General features: G+C 44.6%; 1 protein-coding gene across 5 annotated transcripts in view; it reads right to left on the bottom strand.

Annotated features, from left to right (window-relative positions):
- LOC107150034 (contactin-4) overlaps window positions 1–20,895 on the bottom strand; it is an 874,282-nt gene that overhangs the window by 277,121 nt on the left and 576,266 nt on the right. For all 5 annotated transcript variants that reach the window (XM_048787029.1, XM_048787028.1, XM_048787027.1 and 2 more), the window contains one exon: window positions 3,449–3,575. In XM_048787029.1, coding sequence (XP_048642986.1) covers window positions 3,449–3,575 — 127 coding nt within the window. The remainder of the gene's footprint in view (window positions 1–3,448; window positions 3,576–20,895) is intronic.

Raw genomic sequence — 20,895 nt, 5'->3', positions numbered from 1 at the left:
AACCCACGATCCTCCTGTCTCAGCCTCCTGAGCTGATGGGAGCCTACTACTCTGTATATAGGTGTTCACCAATGATTACAGCTTTCGGTCATTAACCTGTGACAGTTTCCTGGACACAGAAAACTTGTATGAAATAAATGTGCATATACTTTTAAAAAAAATTTTCCCCTGTTGGTATATCTTCTGTCAATATAATTCTCAGGCCCTGCTAAAAACCCTAAGAGGGTGGAGGTAATTATAGCTTTGCCTCCCGGGGACCTTGAACAACCCCTCCTTCTTTCCTGCACTTGAACTTTGTAAATATGCAATGATATGTTGTGATTCTGCTGTGATTTACTTTGCTTCCTCGACATTATTTTCCTGCAACCCATCCACGGATCATGTGCATGAGGTGATCTTGTGTGAACCCACCAGCCTGGTTATTTCCTGACGTGTTATGAACTTTCACATCCTGCATCAGAGAGCAGGAGGGACCCTGGTGTCACGAGCTAACACTGTCCCCGCCAGATACCAAGAGTTTTTCCAATTTACACTCCCGCTAGGTGGGTTCAGGGGTTTTCTTTGCTCCACATCTCACCAACACATGGCCAATCTTTTAAATTTCCGTCAATCTGTGATGTGGGGAAGAGTATGTCAACTTACTTTAAATTGCATATTCGTTTCCTAAGGAGATTGATCAACCTTTTCATGTTTACCGGATATCTGGTCTCCGTTTCCTTAGAAGGACCCACTCGAATGTTTTACTAATATTTCCACTTGTCTTTTTTTACATTTTGATTTAAGGGAATTTTAAAAATATTCTGGATTCCGATCCTTCACTGATGACAAATACATCAAAAAATTTCTTCCCCAATCTGAAGCTTGTAATTTTGCATATCTCCGTATATTCTGTTGAATGGAAGTTCCCAATATTAAAAAAGTTAAATATTTGATGATTTATACTTTCTCTTCCCCCCGTCCTGAAGTCATACATATGCATGCCTACTTTCTTTTCCACTTGTTCTAAATGTGCCATTGAGGTCTTCTATCCATCTGGAACGGGTTTTTGGCGTTTGCTGTAAAATAAGCATTTGCTTTTATTTTATTTATTTAACCATATGGTCCATCCATTGTCCAGAGTCTATCTTTTCATTTTTTTTCCCTATCATTGGCCTGAATTGTAACTTTTCCTCTTTCTTATCTTCACCAGGCAGTAGTATTTTTTTTAGCATTTTTCTTACTTAGCGCAATCAACCCATATGTGGAAGAACTAACACTTGCTCCTTGATTTGCTTATCATTTGTTCTTGGATCTCAGGCTTTTTTTCCTTGGGATCATTTCCTACTCGGCGTCAGGTGTATCTTTTAGAATTCCCTTTAGTACGAATAGGCTGGAATCAAGCTTGGGTTTCTGTCTGCCTAAAGGTATTTTCGTTTTGTTCTCTCTCTCTCTTTTTCATTAACTTCCAAATGACACATAAAAGTCAGGCCTGTTTATGGAGCACAGTGTGACAACTTGACACGTCTACACAAGGTGCAATGATCAAGGGTAGGCACCACTTGGTGTTGAGAAACTCCCAACTCCACTCTTCTTTGAGAAAGACAATAAATCATTTCAAACTATAATCCCCCTATGGTGCTGGAGGGCTAGAACTTATTCTTCCTACCTAACTGTATTTTGGGACTTGTTATCCAAACTCTCCTATCTCCTCCTCTTTTCCCTTCCCACTCTGCTAACTCTCTTCTACTCTCTATGGCCAAGAGATCAAGTTTTTATCTTCCACATATACGTAAGAGCATGCATGTGGTATTTGTCTTTTTGTGCCTGATTTATTTCTCTTAACATCCTCCAGTTCTATCCACCAGCGCTACAAATGTCAATTTCATTCTTTTTTATGGCCAAGTAATATTCCATTTGGTACAGATCATACTTTCTTTGTCTTTTTCTCTGTTGATGGACATCCCAGTTGATTCCACATCTTGGCTATTTTGAGTATTACAACAGTTAAGGGGGGCGGGAGGTCCACGTATCTCTTTGGCTGGATACCTTGTTGGATAGTGGATCATATGGTAGGTCTATTTTTTAGTTTTATTGAGGAACTTCTATCCAATTATTCACAATGGCTGTCCGTTCCCATCAGCAGTCAGTCCCTTTTCTCTGCATGTCCCTAGCATTTGTAATTGTCGTCTTGATTACAGCCGTTCTTTGTTCTCCTTGCTTGCTGTCAGTATAAGTCTGACAGCTAAATAGAGAAAGGTCTACTCTTCTTCTCTCTTTGGTTGCTACTGAAAAGTCAATTGCCGCTGAGGCTTCATCTCTTTGAAGACGGCCTGTGTTACATCTCGGGCTCCTTGGAACCACCATCTCTCTGACTTGGCTTTCTGTGGTCTGGCTGTTCTACAGGAGGCTTTACTTGCATTGATACTTGAAATACACTGGGCTTCTGATATCGGTGGCTCGTGAGTTTTCATGAATTCTGGGGAATTCGGACTTCTCTTTAAATGTTGTTTCTGCCTCATTCTTTCTGGTTTTGCTCTCCGATGCTCTGATGAGACTCTTGTCTGTCTGTCTGTCTCTCTCTGATATTTAATTTCCGTTTGTCACTTTTAGATACATTTGCCTGATTTCTTCAGACCTGTCTGGCTGCTCACGAATTCTCGTTTGCGCTACATCTCATTTGCTACGAAGGCCACTCGCACTCCAGGTGTGCAGTTAGCATGGCCTGTGCCTTCCTGTCCCTTAGAGCAGTTTACTTCTGCTCTAAGGCTGTCGCCCTGGGGGATCTGGTTTATTCTGGGAATTGTTTTCATGTTAGGCTCTCCTGCGAGATGGGTCTTGGCTCTGTCTCTACAAAGGCTGCAAAATCCAAATCTCTGCCTGTGTTGTTTGTCCAGGACACTAAATATCATTTAGTGTCCTTCTGATTTTGCTGGTTTCCAAACCCATTTATGTTTAGATTGTTAGGTATTCGCTATTTTCTTGCCAGCTTACCAATACATTTTAAAATGGTATCATTTTTTTAGTTAAGAATATGGTATTAGAAATTGTTAAGGTTTCCCAAAATAGGATTAATCCAAATATTTAATTCCTACTACTACCAAATACCAATTGGTCACTTAATTTTTTTTTTTTTTTGGTACTAGAGATTAAACTCAAGGGGCACTCGCCCACTGAGCCACCTCCCCAGCCCTCTTTTGTATTTTATTTAGAGACAGGGTCTCACTGAGTTGCTGAGCACCTTGCTTTTGCTGAGGCTGGCTTTGAACTTGCGATCCTCCTGCCTCAGCCTCCTGAGAGGCTGGGATGACAGGCATGTGCCACCGCACCTGGCTCACTTAACCTTTCATGAAGAGCCACCGCAGACTCCTCTGGCTACCCAGCCATGCCTTCCTAAGAGTTCTATAGATGCCTTTTGCTGAGGACCCCCTGAGCTCTGTGCACGGAGTCCCACAGTTTGAGGTCAACACACCTGATATGGGGTTTGGGATTCCCTTTCACTTCACAAGTGAGCTTCACTTTTTTCTCCTCGGAATCCAAAGGGAACATGACGGGGCTTGGCTCTTGAAGGAACACGGGGCCGTGCAGCGCGTAATCATCTGAAACAAACAGAGGACATGTGTGAAATGAGCGACCTCTTCCCAACAGGCGCAGCCACAGGCCACAGCATCACCATGAATGTGAAATATGCAGAGCAATAATAGCGGGGGGCGGCAGACTCGGCTCCCCCCTGGGTAAAAGTCCCCCCTTAAAGACTAAGCCAGTGTGCATCGTGTTAAAGCAGAAGGGACGCTGCTATTCCACTGATCACTCATTTTCCCACCTTTATTTTGGTACTGGGAACTGAACCCAGGGGCACTCTACCACTGAGTCCCAAACCCATCCCCACTCCTTTTTATTTTCAATTTTGACATAGGATCTCACTAACTTGCTGAAGGCCTCGCTGAATTGCAGAGGCTTGGCCTCAAACCAACTGGCCTCCTGTTTCAGCCTCCGGAGTCGCTGAGATTACACGCCCAGGCCGCTGGGCTCCGATGATCACTTTTTAAATTCACAGTTTCCAGCCAGAACGCCTGCCCCACCCCCACCCACGTCCCCTACTGCTCACTCTTCCCTCTGGCTGTCGCCCCCTTGGACTCTGTTCCTGTTTTGTGCCTCCAAGGTCCCTTTTCTGATACCGGCAATTTTGAAAGACGGGCTAATGTCACAGTGTTAACATTTTCCAGCTGTGTCATGAAAGAATGGGATTGGAAACAAACTGGCGAATTTTAAAATATGTTGATAATGAGAAATGGCTCTAAATTGCAAATAGATATGCACAGATACATAGGAGTGTGTGCGTGCATGTGCGTGCGTGCGTGTGTGTACGCGTGCATGTGTGTGTGTGTGTACAGCAAAAGACAACTTTAGGAATTTTAAGCAGTTGAGCTGACAGGCTGTAGTTTTGCACACTGATACACAGCAGCTCTGCTTACTGACATGTAACTACAGAGGCTTGCAGCAGCTCACAGGGACCTGTAGAAGATACAGTAGCAAAAGCAGGAAACAAAGCTATGTGGACAGACAATCCTCCTTTACGCTTAGTGCAGTACAAGTCCCTAAGCTGTATGAGCTCAGAGTCCCCAGACTTTGGACAAGTTCGTACCCATATAAGAAATGCAGAATGCTCCCTCCAGAGAATTGCACCAACTCCCTTGCACTGATGGACCCCAAACTTGCTGATGTATAAAGTAAAAGCCCTGCTGCGCTCGGGGCTCAGACTTTGGGAGTAATCCCTCTGGGCCATGACACCACTGATATATTGTTGCTTCCAGATCTGGGTGTCCTGAGCCGCATTTCCCATATTCCTTAATAGCTTTGAGAATCATACAGTCCTGATCCTCAAATGATCCCGAGTGAAGGGCCGGTCTCCTAGTTTTCTCAACCCATTAAGGACCACCTTGTGTGGGTATCCCATGGCTGGCACGACATGGGACTCGCCAACACCCAAACTGGGCTATGACAGGTCTGATGATAGGAATCCACTGTGGATGTCCTCAGACGATGCATCAACATATTGCTGTGCATTTCTAAATGCTCTCTCTCAAGAGAAACTAGGTGCATGAAACTTATTTGGTCACAGAAGAGCAGCAAAGTTCAAAGGCAGGAATAATTCACGAGCCACACTTTGAGTAGCAGCCCTAACGCACATCCTTCCCCAGCGTCCCCATGTACACGTTGCTCAGGACACAACTGACCACTCCTGCCCATGACAGTTTCAAATTGAATCTTCCCGTGGATGCCTCTTTGTCAAGTGTATTTGAACCTTTCTTTTCTCTTCTTTGGATTTTAACTGCTTGAGAGCTTTACCTTATTGTACCCATTTTTTTTTTTTAATCTCCTCTGGCACCAAGTTGAGCAGTTTATACATAGAAGACAGTGAGGATTTGTTCTATTGGAAAGTCACTTTCCCTCCACTTTTTAATTTCTTTAATTAGCTGAGCCAGGCACAACCTGATAGGTTCTGAGAGAGAGGAACCAGGGGCTTAGAAAGCGATGTGGGTTATGACCGCACAGCTGATGGACCATACTCTCTTTGCACATGATTATCGTGAAGGGTGTGAATTGCCTCTGCTTTTCTGAAAAACTTTCCTAACCAGCTTTTGTCGATCCACATCCTCCACATCCGCAGCCCTTTTATTTTATTTTTTTAAATTTGAAACAGAATCTCACTAAGTTGCTGAGGCTGGCCTCAAACTTGTGATCCTCCTGCCTCAGCCTTCCGAGTTGTTGGGATTACAGGCATGAGCCACCATGCCTGGCTTATTTTCTGGCTTGTCTTTAAAATAATGATACACCAGTTACAAATGGGAAAGCAACATTCCTACGTTTGCAATGTGCATGCATGCCACATTTGTTTTCGAGGATGTCATGAATTATATTACCACCTGGGTCTTTTCTGTGGACTTCATGTACAAAATTTCAAAACAGTGAAAGACTGGAAGAAAATCAAACTTACCCAAAAAAAAAAAAAAGAAAGAAAAAGAAAAAAGACTAAAGCACACAGTAAATGCATAAAAAATGCACCTTAGGGCTAGGTTGTGGCTCAGTGGTAGAGAACTTGCCTCACATGCATGGGGCATTGGGTTCTATCCCCAGGACCACATAAATAAATAAAATAAAGGTATTGTGTTCATCTACAACTAAGTATTAAAAAAAAACACATGCATTAAAAAATTGTTATGGTTTGAAGCCAGATATTTCAGAATCCATATATTTACATTATCAGATTTTCAACAACGACGTGGATATTTTCAAAACAAATTTAGATCGCTGGCCCAAGGTTAACTTATTCCAACTGTGAAGAATCGAGTACATTTTTGGCACCTCGAGTTAAATGAAAAATGTTCATCATCAGATCACTAACACAGCAGCAAGTTTGGTGGGTTTTCTCCAACAGAGAAATATTTCCATTGTTGTCCCCAATTCCAAAATTATGTGTGTGTGTGTATATATAATATCAATCATCTCAATTCATCGGTGCTCCCTGATTTGAATTTTCATGCAGAAATATACAGTCTATTACTAGTAATTCCAAATAAGAATAAAACATAATAATGATTACCCAGGATGCAGCTGAGGGGCTTTGGGCTCACATCTGTTCCATTTCTCAATGTAGTCACACCATATTTAAATAACAAAAAGGATATTTTTTTCCCCATGTATTTTGTAACAAGGATTGATAATAAGGATGCTTTGCATCCGCTATAAATAACACATCTCATCTAAAGTTTTTATTTTCTCTTGGTTAACCACGCTCCCCGCCTGGAAATTAACATGACCATAAATGAAACAGAATTTCAGGGTTTTCTTTTATTTATTCTTTTCTCATCTAAGGAGACCCACAGCCTTTTATGTATGAGCTCTTTGGTTTCACAAAGATAGAGAAAGAGATTTTAGAAAGCGTAGACAATCCAGGTGTAGAAAACAGATATCCTTGTTTTTAAATCTCTAGACCAGGGTTGCCAGATATTTTTAGAAGAACAAAGAAAAGTTTCTTTATTTCACCAAAACCTTGAGGCACCTAGCTCAGTAAAACCAAGAGTCCCAAGAGATGTTCTTCAGAGGTACCACTGAGTTTGCATCATCTAAGTGTCCTAGATGCCTGGTGACGTTCAGCTTTCTTGAAGGTACATCAAAAACCTGTGTATGGCATTTGTGGGTGAATGGATAGAGCTGGAGAATATCATGCTAAGCGAAGGAAGCCAATCTCAAAAAAAAAAAAAAAAAAAAAAAAAACCAAAGGCCAAATGTTCTCTCTGATAAGTGGATGGTGATCCATAATGGGGAGAGGGGAGGCATGGGAAAAATGGGGGAACTTTGGGCAAAAGGGATAGAGGGTGGGGAGGGTTCATGGGAGCAGGAAAGATGGTGGAATGAGATGGACATCATTACCCTAGGTACATGTAGGATGGCCCGTATGGTGCCACACCACATCATGTACAACCAGTGAAATGTAAATTTGTGCTGCAATTGTGTACAATGAATCAAAATGCATTCAGCGGTCACGTATACCTACTTAAAGTAAATAAATCAATTTTAAAAACTGTGTATTTGCCAGTTGCATGACTTAGAAGATGAAATTTACTGGTAATTTTATCACAGTTAGGTTCTGTGTAACCAGAAGAATGACTGTGACTTTTTTTTTTCAATCCAAAGAGGTAAAAGAACATTTTCAGCAAATGACAGAAGATTTAATAATCCAATATGTCTCTTAAGTTAGACTGTAAATCAGCTGCATTATATGCATGTCATGTTTGTTTTATGAGACCCCAGACAGACTGGCTGCACCAGAAGAATCTGACCTTCATGAATCTGCCATTCAACCTAGCACCCTGCAGTCTGAGAACTCAAAACACAGACTCTCCTAGCTCTCCATTTTCCAAGCACAGAGGGTTAGCCAACACTGGATTTGGGACCAGTCCTGGATCTTTCCTGTTAGGTCAATCCAACCAACCAATAAATCCATGCTTGATGACATTTAGAGAAGTCACCGGGACTCATAGTCGAGAGGGGAAGCATCCCAGAAAACTACGAAATGGACCCATTCAAAGAAAATGAAGGGCTTTGCAAAGCCCTGGGACTGAATACTTCCCAAGAGCGCTCATAGTTGAATCTCAGAGGCTAAGGTGACACCTCCCCAGGGGCAGCATCTCAAGCAGACCCTGGAAGTCCACCGACCTCGAGTTACCATTTATCTTCATTTGATACCCACAGGATTCCTGCTATCTCACCAACACCCTTCGTCCACAAGTAATGCATCTTCTTCTTTAACGGCCAGGATGGTAGGACTAATATCTTTACTGTTCAGTTCCCCCCAAAAGGGGGAAAGTCATCCCAGAATCTCAAATGTCTTGGAGAAGTGAGAAGAATGAAGTGCTTATTGAGGATCCATGATTTTCCACCTTCTGAGGATTCCCAAAAGTCATGGTGAAGAGGACCAGTGGGTTTAGTGGAGATGCCAACGTGGGAGTCATTACTTGGGCTGTGTCGTTAATGGCAACCTTTGGCCAAGGGGTTGGGAGACTCACTCCCACCATAGACCAGTGACCCTGGAGTTCCACTGCACAGAAATTCTCCTGGACCCACTTTGGATTCCACTCCATCTTTGTAAAGAGAAAGAAGAAGATCCGGGGGACGGATGCCTCTTTCTCTGCATCCCGTTAAGTTGGGAAACCTTTAAGTCTCCAGCAAACACTGGAGATATCAGGAACAGAGACTGATGCAGGTCAAAGGTCGGGCTACTGTGGCCTACACACCAGCCCTTTCCCCCTCCGGATCATGCATTATTGACAATTATTAGAAAATGCGGCTCTTGACCAGAGATGCTCAAATTCCTTTTTCTCTTTGATCTTTTCTTTCTCAAAATCTAGTTTGTTTGTTTGTTTGTTTGTTTTTTTAAGGGAAGGCAAAAATAATCAATGTATTTATCAACCAATTTCTTCCTGAGTTCTCAACCAACATCTCAGACATAAAATGTAATATCAGGGCTGCTCTCAATTTTTAGATTATCTAAAGAGATGCAGAGAGTGGCAGAATTTTGGATTCAAAGATATTAATCATATTTTTTCCAGGTCACAGGCTAAAAGTGTGTTATCTATAATGGGAACAAAAATGATCTCTCTCTCTCTCTCTCTCTCTCTCTCTCTCTCCCTCCTCTCCCTCTCCCTCTCCTTCTCTCTCTCTCTTTTTTACCTTAAAAAAAAAAATCGCCCTCTAAGAAAATAGTAAGAAAGCACCATTCTGCGGCCAGATGCATTCTGCCACATATTTTATTTGCAGTTTGGGGATACTAATGATGGCTATTTTTTTTTCTTTGAATTACTCTGGCTCATTTCTGCATATCCCTGAGCAAATTCTCCCAGAAAACTACATGTAGCCCTTTGGTACTCAAACTGCCCAAAGCCAAACCAAGTGAAGGAACTGGAATGGATGGGGCTGGCCTGAGGATTTCTGGGGCTGAGCAGAGGAAAAATAAGACCAAATCTCAGTCAATGATTAACTCAAGAAAGCAGAGACCCTACTAGCAAGTTCCATCCAACAAGCATAGAGCAAAATCTGGATTCCAGCAAAAGGTCATCAGCAGATACTCTGCATAAAGCACCAAGCTATAGGATGGCAGATCTGGGGGCAACCTACAGGTGCTCCATGTAGTATTTGTTTTTCCTTTTTGACAGGGCATCCGAGAACAATCTTAAAAAGTAGCTGATGTAAAAGCAAAGGCATCAAAGAGACCGAATCAAACCAGGAAGCATGTCTGCTCTGAAGACCAACATTGTAGGGAAAGCAGCAACTGAATTCATAAAACAGAGAAGCAAACAGAACTGTGAAGCTGTGTCTAAAATGATCATTTCTCCAAGTTTGGTTGAGAAACCTCCTGTATTGACACTACCTGAGTCAAAGTTGCTGGCTGAAAGCAGACTTTGGAACCCTTCCTAGACTCACTGATTTTTATGATCGGGGGGCTAAAGAAACAATATTTTAGCAGCACTTGTGTTGGTTTTGGTGATGCACCCTTAAGTCTGAAAACTCATTCTGAAATCTGTGAATGGATCATGGACGACACGACCTTCAGCCTCATGCCAGGGAGGAGTTTAAGGAAGAAAAAAGTGACATGGCAGATTTTTGTTCCATGTGCTGGATCTCTCTGCAGCAATCCCCTTGAGTCAAAGGACACATCTCTGCAGCATGATCCTTGGGACAGTGCACATCTCTCCTGCCGGAAGTGTCTCCATCCATTGCAAACTCAGTCGCTCAACTCTGCCGGCCAAGGACAGTCGTGCAATCCTCTGACTTCATCTTAGGAAACTAAAAGTCCCAGACTTGGTTCTACTTCTAAATGCGGCCAAGTATCCCAGGTGCCGCACCTGAGGCTCGTTTAGGTCCTTACCCCTAATGACAGGTACGAGAAAGAGCTGCCAACGCCGTGGAGAATCTAGGACTGTGATGGATCCCTTAATCTTCCTGCCGCGTCACGTGGGCCGTTGATTAAACACCTGGTCTTGGGAAGAAAGACTTAAACGGGAACAATCTCAATTGGAAAGTAAATTCTAGGAACCCTAACGGAGGATGCAGGGGCTTCACTAAGCACTGAGAACACCAGCGGGGTGTGGGGGGGAGCTGCTTGCCTTAGCCGTGGGCGTATCTGGGTCACATCTGGAGGGTACTGTGCGGGGCGGGCAGCATGCTGCTGCAAACCAGGGGGGCTGCCACGCTGTGCCTTTACCCTGCGTCCTGCAGAGCCCACGAGGAACCAAGAGAATAAATGCTCTGTGCAGGTGTAATCAGTAGGGACACGTGGTCTTATTGAAGTGCAGAACAAGGTCACCAAGGGGACATTCTTCTGCTTTGCTACCTTGTTGGATCCTGATCATATTTCACTTGGTCCCCATCACCATTTCCATCAAGGAAGAGGCCCAGTCGGAAGAATTATTACTCATTCTGCCACCTGGATGTTCCAAGGGGGGGGGGGGCAAGCACTGGGTCCCCCATGGCTCTCTGGGTTATAGCACTTCTCTAGCCCTTCTAATAATCATGGGAATTAATTTGGGCTAAAAAAAAAAAAATCTGTGGGCCAGGCAGAGTGGTGGGCACCTGTAATCCCAGCGGCTCAGGAGGCGGAGGCAGGAGGATCACGAGTTCAAAGTCAGCCTCAGCAACAGCGAGGCATTAAGCAACTCAGTGAGACCCTGTCTCTAAATAAAATGCAAAATAGGGCTGGGGAGGTGGCTCAGTGGTGGAGTGCCCCTGAGTTCAACCAAAAAAAGAAAGAAAAAAGAAAAAAAAAAAAACTCGTACAGAAAGCAGCTTCTCTGTGGATCTCAATGACTCACAAAATGTATGGGTGCACCCATTAGGAAATCCAGAGACAAATGAAATACTGTAAGGGTGTGAGAATTCCTTCACAACCGAGCCACTGATGTTAGAGATGACAATGACCATTTCCAAATATGACGGAGTGTGATTAGTGTGCATTAAAGAGACAGCAAGGAATGTTCAAGGCCCCCACTGGTGACCCACCTTGTAACCGAGCCCCTTCACCCTGGATGGTTTTACCGAATGCGCCTTCTGTTTGGTTGTTCCACTGAACGGGGCAGAAGCAGAACCCATATTAGAAGAGACAGAGATGTCTGTTTAAAGGATGAAGCGCTTCTTTCCCTTGGCCGAACCTCCACCTTGCTTAGTTCAGCCCCTCCATGGAGCAAGGAGCAGGGAGGTCTACCAGCGGCTGGCCGATGTCTGAAGGCACCAAACGCAGGGAAATCCAAAAGCAAAGAGAACGCCGCTCAGACCGTCTCTTTGTTCTCTGGTTAACAAAACCAAGAGAACAGAGGCGGCATCTGACCTAACGAGGCCCTGGATCCTGCTTAACACCAGATCAGAGAAATGGTGGAGAGGTCGCGGAGACTGGGAGGGGATGAAACACGGGCTCTCCTTGGAGAAGAATTTGGCATGGCAGGAGGAGGGCCCAGGGCTGCAGGTCCCTCTCTGGCCTTGACCTCAAACCTTGACACATTCCAGAAACATGGATGCATGACTCCTGATAGAGGAAGCGGTCAGGTGATTTTTGACTTGGAGCCCCAGTTATGACATGAAAGGGTCACTCTCACCAAACGCAAATCCTTTGCAACTCATTTTGGAGGCCCAAACTGATCTGGAGGGATGGAAGGCTATTTATGGTCTTGACATGAATACTCATAGGCTTGGCCATAGAATGAGAGAAGCATTTGATTACAGAGTACGACCCGGGCGCAGGTGGGGCTGTTACCTAACCCTGGGCGTGGTTTATAGGTCGTCTGTCATTCCTAAAACCAGAAACACTCTTAGTTCTCAAACAGGTCTGAACCAAATAGTTTCAGATGGGAGTTTTGGGGGCTCACGCTTTAGGCTGGTTCCAATATTTTGCAATGGTATGGTGCATTTGTCATAACTGATGAGCCAACAGGAATGCATTATCATGAACTGAAATCCGTTAGGGTTCACTGATATATTATGCATCTGCTACGGTGTGGATGTGAGGTATCCCCCAGAAGCTCCTGGGTTTGGGCAGAAATATTCAGAGGTGACATGATTAGATTAGGAGTGCTACAACCTAATCAGTCCATCCTCATTTGAATGGACTGACACTGGTAACTATGGGGGAGGGTGGGGCATGGCTAGAAGAGGTGGGTCACTGGGGACATGCCCTAGAAGGGTGCATGTTCCCGGGGACCCCTTCCCCCCTTTCTTTTCTCCCCCCTCTCTCTTTCTTGACCCTCCCATGAATTGAATTGCTTCCCTCTACTGGGCCCTTCCGCCATGTTGTTCTGCCCCACCTTGGTCCCAGAGCCATGGATTCAGCCATGTACGGGCTGAGCCCTCCAAAACCATGAGCCCCCCAATAAACTTTTCCTCCTTTACGTGTTCCTGTTGGGTAGTTTGGTCACAGTGCCACGTAAACCTGATAAAACAACCTCCCCTGACTTTGGCAAATACATCAGGGCATGTATCTGCTACTACAATATCACAAAGGCTGCCTACTGCCCTAATGATTCTCTGTGTACCACTGTAGCTTGCCTGATGTATCTTGAGGTGCATTGCTATTTACTCACGAGAACAAAGAAAGGGCAGAAACACCAATGTACAGAAGTGACTGGTTTTCCCTGAAGAAAACCTCAATGAGATATCGGGTCATAACGAACCAATGCCACTTCCTAAGTCACATCGCTATGTGATGGGCATCTCTAGCTTGGGCCTCAGTCAATACTGCTCCCCCTTTAAGGAAAGACCATGGTCTCCTTTCATGAGTGAACCAATCTCTCAATTCCCTCAAATGAAGGGGTTTGGATGCTCTCAGACCCTCTTTAGGATCTGGCTCATTCATGGTTCCTTTGTTCTATTAACTCCCAAGCCTGTGATCCAGGTCTACAGCGTGAGAGGTGCTTGGTAGAAGCCAGCTACTTGCCCAACGGGAACTTAAAAAGACCGTGAAATCAAAACTCAGGAAAAGCACCACCCAAAGATGGGTGCAGACGGAGTGTTGATGACATCAGAGCTCAGGAAGAAGTGCTGTCCTGGGCCAGCGTCACCCTTCAGATCCCCAGAAATGGGAGCCATAGGATGATGATGAGCTTTATGGAAGCAAATCTGAGTTGCTCCTCTCAGCTGCCGCTGTGATTGACATGGGGAAAGGAGCGCCCAGTTCCTTCAGTGAGAGATTCCTCATGTCTCCGATGTTCCTTCTCTTCTCCCCGTTTCCTCCTGACCCGTCTCCAAATGCACTAGAGTGTGGGAATGCACATAAATAGCGCTCGTATTCTGCTCTGCCGCAGGCCGAGGGCTTTTCTCCGTGGATCCTTTGTTCATGTCTAGGCCTGGACGTGGGGTCAACTGGTCTCTTTCAGTCTGCTCCCTGGAACTCTGCCCCTCCTGATATTTCTGAACACACATAGCAAATCCCATAAAGAAAAAAGGTGTCTTTTTGATTCCCTCCAGGACCCTAGGGTGCTATTTGATGTTGGAAAAAAATACATAGCATTGGATGTTAACCCCAGTCTGGGGACTGATTCAAGCTCAAATGCATACGCTTTTGAGAAGATTGCAACCTAAAGCAGTGTCCAAGCTTTTAATATGCTTTTGTGCACTCTTCGTACCCCAAAAGTAGGGAGCCGGTTTAAAATGAAGAATAGAGAGACCTATTCCTTTACCCTAAAAGCCTGATTAGATCAGGGGGTGGGGTACAGATAGAAGCATTAGAATCAGGCACCCCACAGCACCTAGAGGCAGGGGATCCACAATCATGAGCCACCAATTCTTTTCTTTTTAGGGGCACAGGGCCTTGCCCTGTTTCCTAGGCTGGCTTCAAACTTCTGAAGTTCTCCTCCTGCCTTAGCTTTCCAAGTATCTGTCAGTGCAAGGCCCGAGCCACCACACCTGGCTCTTGAAGTCACCATGTAAGGAGGACAGAGTGTGATCATCTCAACAACATCAGAACCAGGTGGCAGCCAGAACTGGTATCCGAGGCAAGACAGCATTAGTGAGGTTCTTGAATCAAATGTGAGAAGTGCCTGTCTCTTATGCCCTGAGCGAGCCAAGCGGCTGCCATTGTACATGCTCACAGGGATGTCTGTTTCCATTCAGTGCGAGGTGTAAATGATGCCCAAAGACCCACTTCTACTTCTGAGGCTATCATGTTCTTCTATGAGCTCTTATCAGGAGTTTTCCAGTTTTCGAGACGGGCACGGTGGTGCACACCTGTCATCCCAGCAGCTCTGGAGGCTGAGGCAGGAGGATCAAGAGTTCAAAGCCAGCCTCAGGAAAAGCGAGGCGCTAAGCAACTCAGTGAGACCCTGTCTCTAAATAAAATACAAAATAGGGCTGGGGATGTGGCTCAGAGGTTGAGTGCCCCTGAGTCCAATCCCTGGTAACCAAAAAAAAAAAAAAAGAAAGAAAAAGAAAAAAAAGAGAGATTGTCCAGGTTTTCCTGTGTCCTGGAGAAATCAACCACCATTTCTCCAAGCCTCCCAGAGTGAAGGCATCCTCCTCCTCAACCCAAAAAAAGTACACCCAAAATGTGGAGGTTGTCTTTTCAACACACACTCCAACTTTCTCAGCTTCTCGGAAACCATCTGTTTCAAGCCCTTCTGGGGTGAAGTGCTTCTGTCCTGAACTCCTCGGTGACGCCCTCTGTCTCCCACTGTTTCCCCTGACATTCAAGTCCCCCACACCCAGAACGGCTGCAGGCCGGGCTTCCCGGGGACACACACCGAAGCTCGTCACGTAATATTCATGAACCTCTGCACCTGTCGCTTTGGCAGCCAGAGCGCCACATTCCTGTCTGTCTTGAAGAGTTTCGGGTTTTTAACTTGGCATCTAGTGGATCCATCGATACAGATACTGGGAAGCATGAAAAGGGGGTGATCAGAGAGCTGTTTGAGCAAAACTCGGATAACACACTTCTACCAGGAACGATCTATCCCATCTGCATTTCGTAGGTTTTTAATTTCTGACCGTGGCGCTACATTAATGATTTTGTATACTGTTGTCTGGACGATGGGGGCTGTCATAACATCTGCGGTGAAGATGGGAAAGAGAACAATGCAGATGGGGTCGCTGTAGGTGACAGGCTCTGGGGAGGGGTATCCCTGGAAGGACATTGGCATTTTAGTTAAGATACTAAGGAAACATACACTGAGCTTCTGTTCTGGCACTGAAATTCATTTAGCTGACCCAAATGTCTTGCTAAAAAAAGCATAAAAGCAACCCAGAATCACTCAACACAGGTGGAGATATGTTTGGTTTCGGAAAAAGGACGTTTAGCGTATGACAAATCAACTTGAACTTGCCCTTCTGCAAAAGGGAACTCTTGTGGGGAGCCGCGGAGAAGAGTTCAGTTCTGTTCTGAACTGAACATCACTTACTGAGTGCCTAACCAGACCAGTCCTGGTGCTCAGGAGAAATGCTTGCAGGGCTCTGTCTTGCGACACCAAGCATGCTCCTCCTCATTTGATGATAAAGAGAGGCCTGGAGACCAGCCAGGCTTAGCAGGGGTGGCCGACCGTGAACTTGAACTTGGTTGTTACTAGGGTCGGAGCCGCTGTGGATTCACTGGGTTGCCCCCAAAGTTCCTGGGTTGAAAACTTAATCTCCCAGTTAATATGCTAATATGATTTAGAGGCCAGACCTTTGAGTGGTAATTAGGATTAGATGAGGTCATGGGGGTAGGGACCTCAGGATAAGCATTAGGGGTTTTGCAAGAAGAGGAACAGAGCCCTGAGCTAGCTAGCAGGCTGGCTTGCTCTCACAGAGTGAAGTCCTGGATCATGTTAGAATACAGCACACAAACCTCTATTAGATGCCGGTACCATGTTCTTAGACTTCTCAGCCTCCAAAACACTGAGCTTAAAAAAAATCCCCATTCGCTTTATAAAATGCTCAGTCTGTGGTAATTAGTTATAGAAATAGAAACAATATTTAGTAGGATTACAATATAGTATGATGTACAAAGTGTCCATCCTCTTTGGAGGATGCAACACCGAGGAGCCATCTAGAAAAACACAGAACAACCCTCAGCAGAACCCAAATCTGCCCGCCCCTTGGTTTTGGACTTCCCAGTCTCCAAAAGGATGAGAACGATTTCTTTGCTTTATAAGTGACAGTCTCTGGTATTTTGTTATAGCTGCACAAATGGATCAAGACACTGAGTAGAATTGGTATCATGACGTGGGACTTCAGATTTCTTTCTTTCTTTTTTTTAATATAACCCTACTTTTGAGGTGGTGGTGCGGGGAGGATTACAGAGATGGAATGATTTATACAAAGTGACATGGGTGCTTCGTGATGGAATTCTCACCAGGACCCTCCCTTTCTGATGACTAATTGAACATCTTCCACATTACCCCAAGTTCTCTTCCTTGGCTTGTTTAGATGTTGGTGGAATTGGTCCAATTTCACCAAGAAACAGTCTCGGGCAGGGGTAGGGGGAGAAGGATGACATCATCCCTTAGGAAGGGAGATTGTCTGTTTTGTCAATATTGATGTCTTGAGGCTTGGGTCCAGGAGGAAATAAATGAAAGCCAATTCCCTTTCAATGGAGAGCAAAATGGTTAACTGTGATTCATCATAAGCTACACTGGCTGCTAATTCTTTCAAATTACAAAGTTGCTTTCTTTTGGAAGGACCAGCATATTGATGTGCCGAATGGATATTTTGTCCCGAGGTATCCTCTATAGAAAACTGTACAAAAGAGGGGATTCATAACCTTTCAAAATGACAAGCATAACATTAGCATCTAATTATGGGGCATTCTGCGTTTTTCTATGTCATTCTGTCATAAGGTAAAGTGGCACGCACACTGATTTGGGCAAACACAAAAAAGAAAATTCTTTCTGTGAAGGGATAAATGGCAGGAGAAAAATGCCTTTGACTTGAATTCATAAGGCTTATCAAAAGAAGGAGAAAATCGTTTCCTTGGCTTTCTTGAGACGAGCTGAAAATGCATGCCCATTAAGTTGTTGGTCCCTTTGAGGAAGCTGTCACCTGTCCTCTTCATTTCACCCTCAGATAATGCTAAAATCCTCTTCCACAGACCTCTAACCTCAGGGCAGAAGGATGACTGTGACCTCGTCTACCATTTTAACATAAGCAACTGCTTGCCGGAGCAAGGGACCACCTGAGACACAGGTGACATGCGATAATGGATGGGCATCTTTTGGCAGGCATTTTGGAGTGTTCACCATGCACCAAACGACACTCAACACACTGAGGATAGAATAAAGAGGTAAGGGAACCTAGTGCTCTAGGATCTTACATCATAGACTCTGTGTATATAGAGTGTGGAGAGGTGGTCAGTGTCAGGAAGTAAAATGTATCAAGAACGGGTATAGAGAATCCAGGGAAAGTATTGCACATTTAATTAATTATTGCACATTGTATTAGTCTATTTTGGCTGCTATAACAAAATGCCATGAACCGTGCAGCTTATACCCAACAGAAATTCACTGCTTACAATTCTGGAAGGTGGAGCATCCAAGATCAAGGTGTTGGCAGATTTGATGTCTGATTAGGGCTTGCTTTCTGGTTCGTGGACAGCACCTTTTAGCTGTGTTTGCATATGGTGGAAGGAACCCAGTAATTCTCTTGTCACCTCTATAACTAATCCCAATCCTGAACTTCCCACCTCCTATGACTATCACCTTGGGACTAGGATTTCAACATATGAATTGCGGGGGGTTGGAGGGGGTTCACCATTGAGTTCATAGTTTGCCCTTGACCCTCCCAAATTCATAACCTTGCCAAATGTAACATCCTTCACTATACCTCTATGGTCCCCAAAGGCTTCACAAGAACAACTTAGAGGTAAGGAAGTATATGTGGGGTTCACAAGTTTCAGAGGTCCAAGTCCATAGACAGCCGAGTCCACTGCTCTGGGCCCAAGATGAGGTACCCATCATGGCGGAAGGGCCCAGGAGTGTGGAACTGTTTAGCTCCTGCTGGTCAGAAAGGGAAAGGGAGCAGGAGTGTCAGGAAAGGGAACCCGTAGGGATCCTGACAGTGGAAATGTACAGGGAAGCATTTCCCCTGGTGAGCAAACTCCTAGGGGTAACAGGCACCCTGTTTCCCACCCTTAGAGCACCCTGCAATCTCTCTTAGGATCTAGTAATATAGCTGATGTATGTGCACTGTCTAGCTGGTAGGCAATGCCCTGAGATGCCTCTGTGCTAGAGCCTCATCAAGCCTCGACCTCAATGGCAGGCACATAGCTCCTGGGAATAGAGGAACCTGTTTGCTACACAACTACAATGTTTCACCAAGTACTGGTGCTCCTGGACCTGCCCACCTAACAGTGACTTCAGACAATGGACTTTCTGGAGAACTGCACAAAGCTCTTACCATTGCATATTATAACTATGAAATGTAACTGCAGAATAAGCAACCTTCCTGATACTTTGAACAATCATGTGGTTATGGTACTAATGACCTAATGGAACGTATGGGTATAAGTAAACGTGCCCACATCAATGTTTATAGCAGCACAATTCACTATAGCTAAACTGTGGAACCAACCTAAAAGCCCTTCAGTAGATGAATGGATTAAAAATGTGGCATATATACACAATGGAATATTACTCAGCAATAAAAGAGAATAAAATCATGGCGTTTGCAGGTAAATGGATGCAGTTGGAGAAGATAATGCTAAGTGAAGTTAGCCAATCCAAAAAAACTAAATGCCAAATGTTTTCTCTGATATAAGGAGGCTGACTCATAGTGGGGTATGGAGGGGGAACATGGGAGGAATAGACAAACTCTATATAGGGCACAGGGGTGAGAGGGGAAGGGAGGGGGCAGGGGGTTAGAAATGATGGTGGAATGTGATGGACATTATTATCCAAAGTACAGGTATGAAGACACGAATTTTGTGAATATACCTTATATACAGAGATATAAAAAATTGTTCTATATGTGTAATAAGAATTGTGATGCATTCCGCTGTCATGTATTTTAAAAATAAAACCAATTAAAAAAAAGAGAGAGATTATCTAAGTTGCTAAGACTGGCCTGGAACTTGTGATCCTCCTGCCTCAGTCTCCCAAGTTGCTGAGATTGCAGACATGTGCCACCAGGGCCAACTGAACCATGAGGTTTTTATATTTTAGAACTAAGCAGATACAGATTTTTTAAGTCAATAACATATATGCAGAGAAATGACATATGACGTAAACATTACATTGGATCAATATTTCAAGGGATTTACTTCTTATGATCCCAAACCTGCCACTTAAGTTCTCTTAGTCAAAGCTGTTCTGTGTATAAGGTGAGAAAAAAAATGGTAAAATAAATAAATGAATGCAAACAAAAAAAAAGTGGCCACCTGGACAATGAGCCACTCTGCCACATCCCCTGCCTCTGCACCTTATCTCTGTGTCCTTCTTTATTATTATTTCTTTACAGAACCCTTCCAGGGCACCCCTCACCCCCTCCATGACACCCTTCTATAACCACTTAGGTCTTATTCCTGAAGAGGACTGGACCTTCCTCCACGGGGGGGGGGGTCTCCTCTTTTTCTGGAGACCCTCGTCACGATCCTCCTTAACAATCTGCTCATGGTGGCGTGGGCTCTGACCTCCTAGGAAAGTCACAAAGTGAGTCTGACCAATCTGCTCACCCCTTGGCCCCCCTCTCTCTCTTGAAACGGGTCGCGTGGCTGGGTCTGCAGTCACCCAGGGGTGAGTCCCAGACAACCCACCTATTTATCTCCCCTCAGATGTCTGAACAAGTGACACTAAACACGGAGACTCAGAAAGTTTAGAGCATCAAAGGAAGCCACCTTCAGACAGGGCTGGGGAAAAGAAAAAAAAAATGTGAGCAATGTGAGCTGTGTAATTTGCAGAGAATAAAAAGACTGTTCAATCCCTTTGATTGGTTTCTGTGTTTGGATGTCACGCCATTTCTACCTCATTGACATTTTTTTAAACAAGCAAACTGTGAGGTAGCAGGAACATAGAGAGTATCTGTATTTTTCCCCCACAGGGTCCCAAACATCTCTTCTAATAAGATGCCCTTTCTTCTGCTCCCAAGGCATCCTGCACCCTGTGATAGCTCCTCAGCCACCCGACCAGATGGAGGTTCCCCAGCGTATGCTATCTGGACTTCACAACCGCCTGAAGGTGACGTGCACTCAATAGTCAACCCCTCTTTGAATTCTGAATCGCCGTCTTTTCCCAGGTGAGTGGGATGCGATTACTGAGTTCTTTCAAGATTCTGGGCAGCAGCAGCCATGAGCCACAGCCACCGGTCAGAAATGGATGACCCTGTCCCCATAGCATCACTGTCAAAGTGCAATTAAGATCAGTTCACCACTTCAAAGATCCTCAGTCTTAGCGGGCTTACAGCCATGTCCAG

Source organism: Marmota marmota, unplaced genomic scaffold, assembly GCF_001458135.2.
Source record: "Marmota marmota marmota unplaced genomic scaffold, marMar, whole genome shotgun sequence".
Taxonomy (NCBI): domain Eukaryota; kingdom Metazoa; phylum Chordata; class Mammalia; order Rodentia; family Sciuridae; genus Marmota; species Marmota marmota.
The sequence above is the reverse complement of the archived record's forward strand: the minus strand, read 5'-3'. Positions and strand labels throughout refer to the sequence as shown.